The following is a 14,559-nucleotide window of genomic DNA, read 5'->3' as shown; positions in this document are numbered from 1 at the left end:
CCTCATTATACAGGAGCAGATTTGTCAACTCACCTTTGTTTGAGCTCTTCATCGTCTGCCCTGCAAATCACTATGCTAATTAGAATATGGTAAGTTTTAGAGAAAAACTCCAGACTGCTACTGAGGTTTTTTATTTCCCCAAATGCCCTTGGTCTACCCTGAAAAGCAAGATGAGGTCCATCTTTTAAGTAATTATAGGATCATGCTTCCCTTTTTAACAATTATATGTGCTACTTTCATTGTCTTTGTTCTATCTGCCGGGGGTTAGCCAAGGGCTTAATAATGAAAGGTCAGGAGCATTCGAAGGAACTAAAGAAAAGCTCAAGGTTTTTCCCTAAGTTTGGATTGTTCGATGGAAAACGTTTGAATTGCTCACCTTAACATTGACCCTGCCTCAGTTAACCTAGCTGCAGCCTCTAGCATCTCTGCAGATGGTCTTGATGGGCCCAAAACTCTGCATTCATTGAACAAGTTTCTTTCAATTCCTAGAATTTTCAAAACTAACATATTCAGCATCCAAAAACTTTCCTTTACACTTAAAGTTTCTAACACTCTTTATGTCTGCATTGCATCCCCACAAGAAAATAAATACTCTTGATGGATACATTATCTGTTGCTTACCCACTCAATCCATATGTTGCGTCATCAAACTAACCTGAAGAGCCTCACGCATGGCTTTGACACGCTTTGCTCGTATGCAGCAGAACCTATAGAAGACAAGAACATAATGCCATCAATATCCTGTCACAATTTTAACCGAACTCCAGCTTTTTCATCATGCATCTTAACTGCACAACCTACTGTCAAAAACTTGCTGAGCTCATTTCTCTCACAAACAAAGGATATGGCATAATATATCAAATGAAAGAACTTTGTGCAAATTGCATTAATATTCGGTGGCTCATAGACATTATTTGCAGTCATTTCTCCTATTATTTCATCAGGCACAAAAAAAAAACACTAGAACCTAACAGGTGGAATGGAATGTCTGTGTGCATTTAGGACATTCAAAACAACATCTGATGCTAAATAAACAGAAACCCTAACTTCTCTGAGAGTAGAATTATAGCTACATAAAACACATACAAAGACAGTATTCACACGAATTTCTTATTGCAAATATGGGAACATCCACTGTGCAGCTAGGGCAACGTTGAGACAAATAACCTGACATGCTACAGATCCTGAAAACTGTTCTAAAATCAATTGCATACCAAGATATATATCAAGCACATCGCCAAAAACTTTTCTGTTCTGTTTATTCTGCCAGAATAGTTCTAAGGTTTCACAGCCATATACAATGCCTGAAGTTTAGTACATATAAACGCATACATAAGTACATACATTAATGTATATATATATATATACATGCAAAGATGCTTGTACATATTTACATGTATGCATGTATCTATATAATAGATATAAATCTCTTACTACATTGGCATGATGTTAATCTAATTCCTGTTGAAAAAGAGTAAGAAAAACCACAATTGAGGCTATCGTAAAATAATAGCACCTTTTAAATTGCCATATAACCCATTACGAGACAGACATACACAAACCACCACTGAACTAAAAAATAGAGTCAGCTTCAACACAAATACTCCTGTTGATGTTTCTTTCCTCGAGAAATGGATCCAATGTAAATTTAGAACTAGAAATTGAACATCATAAGTAAACAACTGAAGCCTGGAACATAAGTTGTCTCATCTCTATCCCAAATCATCAGACATATCCTCCCTCACCGGAGCTCTTTACTTTCTCACATTTATCGATGACTACACACACTACACCATCACCACTTTCCTTAAAAAGAGATCTGAAGCCCTATCCCATTTCTTAGCCTATAAAAATCTTGTTGAAAACCGATTAAATCAAAAAATCCAAATCCTACAAAGTGATAATGGAGGCGAATTCACTTCAAAAGAATTCGATAACATACTACAATCACAAGGATTCCTGCATCAGACAACCATACCACATCCTCAACAAAACGGAAAAGCAGAGAGAAAGAATCGTACACTCATGGATGCTGCTCGATCAATGCTACTGCAAACCTCCCAAACACCTTTTGGGAAGAATCCATGATGATAGCTTACTATTTACAAAATAGATTGCCTACGACAACACTCAGCATTCGAAAAATTGTCAGGTATCAAACCCGATCTCTCTCACCTAAATATCTTTGGTAGTACAGCATACTCATATGTACCCGATGCAACCAGAAATGAACTAGAAGATCGAGCAACCAAGCAAATTTTTATCGGCTATGGTGACCACTTCGGCAAGAAAGGATGTCAACTTTACAATCCTAAAAATACTAAACAATTGACTACAAGTATTTTTATGTAAAAGAACTGATAGAAGGAACCAAAGAAGGTCAACCAATCCTCGCCATCGATTATACTCCTACAAAAGCACAAAAGCAGTACCAAAACCCAAATTTGACTTTTGCTGCAAAGCTATTGGACTTATTAATGTAACTTCAAATAAAAACAGCCATAGCTTATAATTCTCACAAAAGGTAGGGAGAATGTGAACACTAATTCACATGAATCCAGAAATAACTGTTCAAATCCGAAATAACTTTTCATATCTTATATCTGAATATTTAATAGTCTTATACTCATTAATAAAATCAACGCTTCTATCAATTGCTATTAATTGACATACACTATCACAAAACTCAGGAGAAACATGAAACTGGCAAAAAAAACCCGAAACCTTGACTTCTCACAGAATAAATACCTGGAGTGTGATATCCATTGTCTGCATCAGGTCGTGATCTTATACTCATTAATAAAATCAACGCTTCTATCAATTGTTATTAATTGACATACATTATCACAAAACTCAGGAGAAACATGAAACTGGCAAAAAAACCCAAAACCTTAGACTTCTCACATAACAAATACCTGGAGTGTGATATCCATTGTCTGCATCAGGTGGTGATCTTTTGCGATCTGGCGCAACCACGGACGGATTCCATGGCGAAACATCGGCTCCCTATCGATGCCCAAATTTTTGACATAATCACCCAAATGGCCTTAGCAACCGAACATGTAATGAACCCTATGTCTGGCAAGGCACTCTTCTTCAAACACACCGTACAGAAAAAACATGTCCCATATTCGAAATATGTCTTCGTTTTAAGGCCATCGCCAAAGGCAACCCACCAACCGTGGCATGCCAAAGAAACACCTTTGCACGGAATGGAAGATGAGACTGCCCACCCTGCATCTAAAACTCTACACCACCACTTTACATTTCTAGTAATGCTCCATGTATCCAACACCTTATTTTCTAACCAAGCTCTATCTTCAACCAACTTATGGTACACATCATTAGTATGCACCACATAAATTGATTTCCCATTACCAAATGACCAATCTTTCCATGGTTCCTCGACCACCAACTCTGGAATTGGGAAAATTAATGTAGGCAATGAATGCCAATATTGATTGCCAAATATACCCATATCCACGCGGTATATGAAACTTATTTCTGATTGTCCGAAAGGCCATCATTTTCCTACGTGACTCTAAAATACCATCTTCTACATTTATCAAACCTAGCCTTGCCATTTGATTGAACCGTGAATTTAGACTTTCTTTTCCCTCCCAGTGTAATATCCTTGAAGCTGTTAACACCTCTGCTGCCAATGAATTTATATCTTTTCTACACTCAGGAGGCCTCCAATTAAACAACTCCAAACACTATTGCCAAGAAAGCACCAATTGTTGAACCACACTAGATTCTGAACACTTAAATTGTCGGGTACTATTAACAACATGCCACCACGAAAGTTGTAATTCTCGTTTGCAATTGCTACACACCTGATTTGGGTGAGGATGCATGAGTTGGCGACACGTGGGGAAATAGTTGGATTAGCTCTACCATCAGTATTATAGATCTATGTACTAAAGTAAGCTTAAGATAAGGATAAAGAAATGAAAGATAGAAAGGAGAAAGAGAAAGAAGGGTGCCGATCCACCCGACCACCCCCGAGCGAAGGGATCGAGACGGACTCGAGCCTCGATCAGCGTCCCATACCACCGCCGTGGCGTCGAGTCGTACCTGGTGCTGGCGCGCTCGCTACAAGAGTTGACCCACCACACGAGCAGAGTCTCGATGTAGTCAAAAGATCATCAAATGAGGGTAGCTAGGCCTCTTATTTATAGCGATACCCAAGGCCCCCAGGCAAGTTCACACTTGACCTAATGGGTTGTCTCAATCCCGAGGATTAAAAGTAATCCTCCCCTTCTTTACACTCTCATTTAACCCTCACACTTATCCACGTGTATAGAATACTACGGTAAATTCTTACCACGGGATATTATATGGTCATGCTCGTAACAATCAGGGAAACATTTGATCGCCCAAGCATTGGCTAATGATTCATTTTTATTTCTCAAAGCAACACTTGATAACATAGCTAAAACCATGGAGGTGTGGAATGTGTTCGCATTGGCATCAGGATTACATATAAATATGCAAAAGTCGATGTTCATTAGATGCATTGAGAGTGATCTGGTGGAGCTTGGATGGGGTGGCCAAATATTAGATCAAGGGAATGTGTGTCGACACTTGGTTACCCTATTGGTGTTGATATCTCATCATCACAAAGTTTGAATTGGATATCGGGAACCATTTTGGACAAATTTATGTATTGGAAGTCTCAAGCATGGCCATTTAGTACTCGTCTCAAAGCGGTACAATCTATAATGATTCCAATGATTCCAATGATTTCTTATTTTTTGTCATTGTTACCGTGGACAAAGAAATCACTTGATCATTTAGCTCGTTCACTTAAATATACACTATGGAAGAAAGACACAAACCTTGGTATGAGTTAGGTATCATGGAACAATATTTGTACCCCAAAACGGTTAGGGGGTGCTACTTTACTAAATTTAGAAGATCATATGGTGGCTCGAAGATTCAATCTTTTCAAAGGTATGTGCATAGGTACCCAACCTTGGGCAGAAATAATTACTTATGTCCCTCTCTCTCTCTCTCTCTTTCTTTGGTGAAAACACACAATTATATACTATGTATAACCGAACCGCAAAACCGCAACTTAACGGTAAAAACTGTTCGGCTTAGTTAAGGTTCGGGTTTTTTTCTTAACAGTTTGGTTCAGTTTCAACAGTTAGAAACTGCGGTTTAAATGGTTTAGTGATTTTTTTTTCATTTTTTTAAACAATCTTTTCATTTTCATGCCATATTCTCACATTTTTTTGAAAATTTTGAAATTTTGAAATTTTGAAAAATTTAAATAATAAAATATTTTAAATTTTGAAATATTGAAATTTTAAATAATGAAATAGTTTAAATTTTTAAAATTTACAATTTTTTAATTTAAATTTTGACCTAAGCTGAAAACCAAAAATGAACCATGAAACCGCGATTTTATTGGTTTAATGGCTTAACAGCGTGAAATTTTTTTAATGGTTCAGTTTAACGATTTTGTGGTTCGGTTCGGTTCGGTTCAGTTTTCAAAAAAAATTAACAGTTCGGTTTTGACCCTCTCAAACTAAACCGAACCATTGTCGATTGTTAGTAATAAGTATTAATAAATGTGTGTGAAAAACACTACTTACAAATTACAATGGGTATCACAATGGAGTATGGTCACGCACTAACTACGCTACATGGGTACTAGAACATGTTGAATTGTCAATAGGCAACACGAACACTCCACTAACGAATGAATTTCCACTTGCTCCAATAAAGAAAATTTGTCACCTTTGTACTCCGTTCAACTTTCGCAGATATGCTTTCACTCCATGTCTACCATTGAGTACAAAATCATTGCACATGTCCCGATTATGACACAATCCCCAATACCTGGGAAATAGGAAAATGATCTCCATCTCTGATTTTGAGTCAACATATGTAAATTGTGGAAACACCCATTGTCTATGTGTCAAATAACATCGTGATAACACTGGCCAAATTTGAGCAATGTAACTCCAAATCTGACAAGCAATCAGACATTGTATAAAACGATGAGTACTATCTTCCATTTGAACAACACAAATGGAGCAATTACTCATTGCTAGTCCATGACACTTTTAGAGTTGATCCCACAAGCAATCATCCAATCAAAACTCTCCAAATGAAGACCTTTGTGACAAGTGACAATTTAGAATGCCAACTACGTTTTAAGATCTACCACCACCCATGATCACCTTTGTGTATTTTCCTTCTTCTTCAGCCTTAGATAATAGCCATCCAAGAGGCTCAACGAAGCAATGATACAAAACATTAGTAGTCACTTGTAACAATGACGTCTATCCTCGTAAACACCAATCGATCCATGGGGTGTTGTAGAGGTAAAGGACCTTGCATCAATGCAATATTTTGTAGATGTTGCTAAGTAAACTCATAATTAGGCGGGATGCGTAATAATATTCGCACTTTAACAAACTCCAAAATTCTTTGAGATGGAGCCTCAACTATATCTCCCACCTCTTTTACCCCCAAACGAAACAAATGATTAAACTGAGAGCGTAATCTCTCCTTTTCTTGCCAACATAATAACCGATAAGACACAAGTAACTCTTTTTGCAAAGAATTAAAATGCTCTATACTAGATGATGGTTTCCATACGCATAACAAGAGTGCTTCTTGCAATGAGATAACCAATTGTTGAACACATGAAGAGCCCGGAAACTTAAGTGAAATACATACATTCAATAATTGCCACCATGAAGCCTTAATCGGTGTCCTCCCATGTGGCAATGAAATATTGAACAATAGATATCCATGTTTGTGAGTCTGAACACATGTCTTGTAGCCCCCAATCTCTCTCTTTGTTTTTAGTTTTGTTCTTTATCGTAATTAGCCTACCTTAGTGGTAGGTTTAGTGCATCCTCACCTCTTTATTATATACTTCATAATTATATATATCTTAATTCACTAGATGCCACTATGGAATGTTGGGATTGAACCCATGACCTCCTAGTCTCCATTGAACAACCTTACCAATTGAACTACATCCATCTAGGCAATCTCTCTCTCTCTCTCTCTTACACACACACACACCCATCTCTATTTGATTGTCTACAACTTAGAGACATCACACTGCAAATTTACACTATTTACTTTGAGTGCTTCCAAGCTCTTTAGTGTCTAATCAACACTTGTATATTTCTCTTTATTCTTTGTGGGTTTTCAGCTCACATTGAGGTTTCCCACTAGTAATAAAAGTGTTACTAAAACACACATACACACACACACACACTACCCAACATACATATAATGGTCCTCAAAAGCGACACTTTTTCTCAGTGTCTAGACATCGTTGAATGTGTTCTAGGGTTTGGTCAAGTTGACGATGGATAATGACGTGTGTGGGGTTTGGTCGGGTTGAGGGTTTAGGGTTGAGACTAGATAATGAAATATGTGATGCATATTGGGTTCTATTCAAATTGAGGTTGGGTCATGATCGTTTAGGGTTTAAGGTTTAAGTTCAGAGTATGATAATGAGGTTTAGTGGGGTCTAGGTTGGGGTTCTAACAATGAGGTTCGGTGGGGTATAGGTTGGGGTTTGATAATGAGGTTGGGGTCAACTCAATTATGTGATGCGAACTAGGTTCTAACTGAGTTGAGGTTGGGGTGCAGGTTATAGAATTGGGATTGAAGTGATGTCAAGGTTGAGGTTGAGGTGAAATAATGAAACGTGTGATGCATTCTAAGATTTAATCAAGTTAGGGTAAGGTCATGAAATGTGCAACACGGACTAGGTTCTTGGTTTTAGCTTTTCTTGTCTAGTCAAGTTGAATAACGATAATGAAGCAACCTGTAGATTAGGCTCCTACCAAGCATGCAAATTAGTTCCTAATTCTTTTAATTTTTGTTTGACTCTTTTGTGACTGTTGTCTATCATTTTGCCCTCTAAATATTCATGAATGATTATCTTTTCTTGGCCAAAATCCTCATTATATAGTTATTTATTTGTATATTCACACAAAAATATAGATTTTAATACTTATTAGGATAAACATGAAAATCCCTAATGCGTACACAAATATTAGTGAAACAAAGAAAAGTAATGGGGTAATTATTGCTGATATATTTTTTGGAAATAAAATAAAAATAAAATATTGCTGACATACAATGCTTCAAGTTTTGTGAAATGTCACACAGTTTCATGTTATCTACTTGCTTATTCTTTCAAAAAGTTTGTTTTTTACTCAGCATTTTGATGATAGAACTTGATTATTAAGTGCAATCATAAAGATATTTGTTCAAACCCTTCATTTGGGAACTAAAGCAATAGTAGAAGATGACTTGTTCCACCCTCCCAGATGTCTATGCAAGTCATTGTAAGAAGATATAATCAAAATAATATTTACATAACAAGGTTTCATCTATTGATTCGAGATTCATTAGGATATACCAACAATAAATATAAGAATCACCCACACAAAACTCTCTGTGAGAAGAAGTATCTTCAAAAGTATATTCATGTTAAAATCCATAAAAAACCAACATCAGTTTGATTCCCACCACTCTCAATGACGGAAACTACCCCATCATTTTACAAATAAAAAAAGGATAATAAAGCATCGCTTATCCCAATAGTTTTTTCCCATTTGATGCTTGTATAAAGCATTTTGGCAATGATCGCCAAAAAGTAAACAGGACATTTGTAACAAATAATCATTTCAAGGAAATCCAAGGTCAGGTGGCAACAAGGAGTTGCCTTCTGATGAGGTTTTTATATTGTTAAATGACATAACATATTTACACTGTTTTTTACTCTTTCTTTTCAGTAGTAGGTGATTTGTGAAAATATTGAAAACATTATTATGAAGAGATTTGAGCTTGTATTGTAGAGATTGATTTCAGATAGTGCTCTTTAATAGAGGTTGCACGCATCGCGGCATTTTTAGCTTTTTCTAGCATTCCTGTCTTGTTGTAAAACTCCCCCTAAACGAAAAAACAAAAATAATTTTGAGCCTTAAGCTAAAAAAAGATGCTCGGATTTGGTCTTAAGCCAAAATTTCAGTCATTTTCAGACTTCTAACAATTGAAAGATCTCAAAGATGTCTCTTTTTAGAAAGACTTATTATACCATCAGTTCCCACACAAAAGGAGATCCATGAAATGTAGTAGCACGCCGTTGTAATACCGCTGACACTAGAAAATAAATTGCTAGTTTAAAATAAACCCAAAATTTCTCAAACTAATCTCTGAAAACGAGCCAATATTTCCTAAACTAATATGAAAAAAACAGAGAGAAATTTGTAAAACCTTGTTGGAATTGATTGGAACGAAGAGCAGCGATACACATCATCTCTTCAAACACATCTAGCTGCTCATCTGATGCTCCAATAACCTAATTGTTAAAAAAATAACACCACCAGGATTTTGTCTCTGCATAATGAAAATGGTTACAATATATGCATTGAAATTGAGCCAACCACCACACCTTGAGCTGAAGAGTATCAAAGGAAGCGCCCAGGACATTGAAGGCTTCTTCAGGGTTACCTTTCCCATACTCATACATGCTCTCAGCAAGCTGCAAAAATAAGACCTTGTAACAAATATCATTGGGATGTAACATTTCATCTCTCTTTATGTTTCTCATTGTAGTGTTTTTTATGAAATACAAGGGAGATACCACTGTCTCTCTGAAGACGGGTTTAGTCCACTTCACAAGGTAATGGAATATAAAGAGCAAGGATACTTATGATTGTTCTTGTTCTTATTAGAAATCGAGAGACATAGACAGAACTTGTGGAATGTTAACAATACAACTACAAAAATTCATCAGCAAAAAACCATCACAACCTTCTTTAGCTGCAACATTCACGTTACAGGTCAACCAAGGGCTACACAAGAAGAGTTTCGACCACAACATTCAAATGGATTGCAATAAATCGGACAATAGACATTTTATCGTGCATGTAAGACACCTCCATCTAGACCATGCCCCCCATCACCCTTGTTATCAACCAATCAAGGAAATTATCCCTCCCACATCAACGGTGCTTGCCTCACTCTGGAGACTACTCCATCTTGGATTGGCCTATGTTGGAAATCCTTCAAGGCAGAAGTTTAAGTTCATCTAAGCTCAGAATGTTAAGTGCTTAGCTAACAAGAATAGCTAGTACCTTACACAGCTTTACTAATTGAGTTATATGTATTTTGGTTTATTGTTTGCAAATATGACACAGCATATCTCATTCAGTCTCATAAAATCTATCAAACTTAAACAAAAACTGTCCAAACTTGCATTTTTAATTTTGAAGCTTGATGTTTTTATCATTACTTTGAGCTGACATATAGAAAGGGAAGTCTGGATGCCTCCTTATTTTTCATTTGGGATCATATTCAGCCAGCAGAGAGTGTGTACCATTAACAATCAAATTCTCCAATATCGCTAAGACTTGCAGAAAGTTCCACTAAAAATAGCAGAAAGTTCGCCATAACCAGATCTATTTAGCATTCAAAGACGTACCTTTACAAACACCTGTAGGTTTCCTTGTTCATTTGGACCCAAGGAATGGACTCTGTTCAAAAGTTCCACAGTCAGCTTGCTATCCATATAAGAACTCGTGTCAACTAATAATAAATATGCCTCACCTTTCCTGTATCTGTTTTAGAAGTTGTTCTGATGTGCTCAACTGGCCCACATAAGCTAAAGCCCAAACAGCCAGGCCATCCAAGAGCCACTCATTGTGCCACAACATCTAGGCATGACCAAGTATATTAGAAAAGGACAAAAAAAGGATAATAAGCATTTCTTCCTGAAGCATCATGTTCAGTTCTTTAATTACAAAAACAGTTCATTGTTTCAGAATCTGCCTTACTGGATCACATAGATGCTCTGCTACTTCAAAAATGTGGGTCCGTATGCAATCCCCATAACCACGCAACTCAAGGCGCAAAAGAAGACCAAGCGCATTCAAAGATACCTATCAAACAGCAAAATTAGTACTACTTTTAGTGATTCCAGATGATGTGTGCCTTTAAATAACTTACCAAACCATGCAGCTGAAGTTGCAAAAAGGAGACCTCAATTATTAATTGAAAGCGTGCCAAATCGGTTCAATTGCATAAAGCATATGGGTTCATATGCATAAATCTATTTTACTTTGAAAATAGGAAAGAAAGATAGCCAACTATCAATAAACTTTCAACCAACATCAACATTAGGGTAAAGAGAACGTTGTAGAAGGAAGGACAGAGGAAAAGGAATGCTGGAACTACCTTGACATGAGTCACAATATACATTTCATCCAAATCATACTTTCCAAAAGAAAATATGGAAGGTTTTGTTTCATTTGAAGACTAATAATAACTATCAGCATGTGAACCCAAAGCACAGATGAGTAAATATGAAATGGTGCCACATATGAGAACTATAAGGCAGAAAATGATTTCAGTTCAATAATCAGTATTCTGAAAATGTTCAATAGATTGAATGGCTGAGGCAAAGTGCCACAGAGCATAGATAATAACATATAGTGAAAGCGCACATCTATATTCTTAGGATGAGGCAGGTACGATGCCAATCCAATGCTTGGAGTAGTATTCCCAGCACTCTTTGGATTATCTTGCAAGAGTGAACATGAGGATCAGGAAGTCTTCAAGATAGAAATAAGTATTAGAATGAGCAAAATATTGCTAAAAAAACTGTTGAAGAGCTATATTTTGGCTCTTCACCATGTTTCCTCTGCAATAATTTGCTGGTTTCAGTTAACGTTTCGCATCACCATTAAGGTGCACAATACAGGACACTAAAATGAGCTACAAGAAGGCACAAAATGGTTTTATGCTAACCACCTGTACAGAGCCTCCCAGATCCCGGCATCGGGCAGGCCATATATGGATATCAAATATCTCAACAACTTTGTTTAATGCATAACTACAACCCCAGTCCATGTATAAAAGAGCCAGATGCCACCAATTGTGACTGTACCTATTGCCAATATCAAAATCAAACGGTTAAAATGAAAATGAGGAAAATTTGAGCAAAAAATCAAACTGAGGAAGTAATGAATAGTGTGCCCCTCTCACGGTTACATAAAAGAGCAGCAATTGTTCCACAACAGTTTGTTCCTCTCCATGAATATAATAGCATCATGAAAAAGGCATCTGTATTGGTAAACATGACAGAGCTGCATAAAACAGGAAACGTTAACCAGTTGAATATAACCCAGGCCATAATAGAAAAACACGAAAGAGAGAAAGTCTTTTCTCATACAGCATGTTGGGCCCATTGATCAGTCCTCTCTATGTCAAGAGCTGTTTTGGCTGCTGCTTCTGCTTCATCGAAACGCCGTGTTTCCAAAAGGGAAAATGCAAGCATTCCATATATATAAGGTGAATCTTTATTAGCTGGAAGAACCTGTCCAGAATAATATATAAAGGTTTATAAATTTAAACCAAGACTAAGAATTAACAACATAAAGACTAAACAGAACATAAAAACATGACCAAAGACAATATACACAGTCTCACAAATCCAAACCAAGATTTTAATGTTACAATAATAACGCTACAGATAAACCCAAAAAAACAAAAAGAGAGAGTTATAAAATCAAATCCAAAAAAATATTAAATAAACGCAAATAAAGTAGAAGCATGTTTACAAACAGAAATGTTAACAGCAGGTTCTTGAACTCTAGAGTCTGCAGGTCAAGAAGGTGCAAGAATTTCAGCATCGTGATGCAAATCGAGGGAAAAAGTTGCATTGCCCTTACTTGTCACCAATTCCCCACCATAGGTGTAGACTAGGTGTAGACTCATAGAAGAACCAATGGAGCAATTTTCTATTACATTTCAAGATGTGATGGGAAGACTCAGCATTATGATGGCAAACAAGAAAACATAAGAACTTCAAATATAAAAGAAAAGAGAACGCCCCCAAAAGATGGGAAAATGGAATGCAAAAGAGGACAGAAAGCAAAGATAATAATAAAAGAAAACAAAGTGGAAAACATTCAAACAAATACAAAGGCTAAAAGAGCAATATTTACCTCTAGAGAGACTAGCTCAATAAAATATACAATCAACAACCTCATCATGTGCAGCATGAAAGCGACATTATCCTAATCCGTTATAAGTGACAAGAGTAGGTCAAGGATCATAAAAGTAATTCAAAAAACATTCTATCACATTTAAAGATGTGTTGTACAAACTAAGTAATGATGATGGCAAAAATTCCCAGTTACAACAGAAACCCCCAGATTTCAGGATTTGATCATGGTGAAGACAAGAAAGATATCTTACAAAAACATCATACCTTTTGAGCAAGTCTCAAAGATTCATCAGATTTCCCTCTATAGAAGCAAAGCACCTGAGCCCTTTTCAAGGAAACCAAATCTTTCGGGAACTCATCCAACACCTGAATTCAAGATGTGTGAGTTTCACATATTCACTATTCTTGTGCTAAGGGGTAATGGCCTATTAATACCTTTGTATAAGCGCTTATAGCAGCCTCCCACTGGCCTTCTATTAATGCCTCCGCAGCGGCTATTATACTCCTCTCGTAAGGGGTTGCATCTATCTGCAATACAATTGAGCATTGCTACCTTTTTTAAGTCCACAGACAGAAGTGAAGGCAACAGATTTTAGCACATGGAAGTCCTAACATAAGGCTCAAAATATAAGCTGAAAAGAAAGTGGACAAACCGAAATAATATATTTATTTATTTATTTATAATATATACTAGTTAACAGTTGCAAACAGAGCAGAGGGAACCCAACGAATTAAATCATCATCCAACAACGAAGTCTGAGCAATCAACTGTCATTGATGCTCAAGCACAGTTATAATTTCAGTATCAACTTTCATTGAAATGAGGTCTTTCACATCAAGGAGAACATAAATTATGCAATTTAGAATGCACCAAAATCTTGATTTAGTTACCAGATAGCTCTTAGCTTCCGCCAAATGGATCAAGGCATCATTTGTATTACTTTTATAGGAATGTACAGCAGATAAAGCAAGTGCAAGAGCACAGCTATGGTCATCTTCCACAGCTTTATGGATGATCTTCTGATTAGCTCCATATGATAAAACCTGTAAAGAGAGATATAAACAGAGAGAACAATCACTAGAAAAAAAACTAATCTGATGAAGGAAACGCGATTTAAGAAAATGGGTTTTCATAAGCCTTGTGCTTAGTACAATTTCCATTTCTGTTATTCATGGAACACCTTTAAGCTACATATCTGCCTTTCTGGATTATGAAATATTTTAGCTTCAGATATTTATTTTCTTTTGAGCATAAACAGGAAGATTGATACAGACAGGTGGCAGGATTGGCAAAACACCATGCCTCGAATCATCAAACATTAAGAAATCTAATAGAAGCAGACCTCCAAGTAGTGAGAATTGATGTGTTGAATACATTGATCCGAGGAAGTATGGATTTGATATCCCCAGCGGTCGGAAGAGCAACCTGGCAGGAGCTTCTCTCCAGGAGGATCGATGATAGCCATAAAAGCTCAATAAATAAGCAGAGAGTTCCCTGTCCTCTGTTCTTCAATCTCAGTGTCTCTCTTCTCTTCAGTCTCTCAGATTGATCCAACAAA

The 14,559-nt window shown here is 36.7% G+C and overlaps 1 protein-coding gene across 1 annotated transcript; it reads right to left on the bottom strand.

Annotated features, from left to right (window-relative positions):
• Positions 1 to 8,518: 8,518 nt before the first annotated feature.
• Positions 8,519 to 14,557, bottom strand: LOC147855002 (Tetratricopeptide repeat (TPR)-like superfamily protein). The gene is made up of 14 exons (XM_087331427.1): positions 14,344 to 14,557; positions 13,892 to 14,044; positions 13,436 to 13,528; positions 13,265 to 13,366; positions 12,224 to 12,367; positions 12,043 to 12,137; positions 11,803 to 11,938; positions 10,827 to 10,931; positions 10,600 to 10,706; positions 10,475 to 10,526; positions 9,443 to 9,532; positions 9,265 to 9,349; positions 9,086 to 9,150; positions 8,519 to 8,940 (listed from the first exon to the last, which is right to left on the bottom strand). The coding sequence occupies exons 1-14, from the start codon at positions 14,464 to 14,466 to the stop codon at positions 8,818 to 8,820; spliced, it is 1,473 nt and encodes a 490-aa protein (XP_087187553.1). The 5' UTR covers positions 14,467 to 14,557; the 3' UTR covers positions 8,519 to 8,817.
• Positions 14,558 to 14,559: the final 2 nt, after the last annotated feature.

The sequence above is a fragment of the Azolla caroliniana genome, unplaced genomic scaffold (genome assembly GCF_043228905.1).
Source record: "Azolla caroliniana isolate FFs.n. ecotype wild unplaced genomic scaffold, voAzoCaro1.0.p SCAF_15, whole genome shotgun sequence".
Lineage (NCBI taxonomy): Eukaryota > Viridiplantae > Streptophyta > Polypodiopsida > Salviniales > Salviniaceae > Azolla > Azolla caroliniana.
Note: the sequence above shows the minus strand (reverse complement) of the source record. Positions and strands in the feature narration are given on the sequence as shown.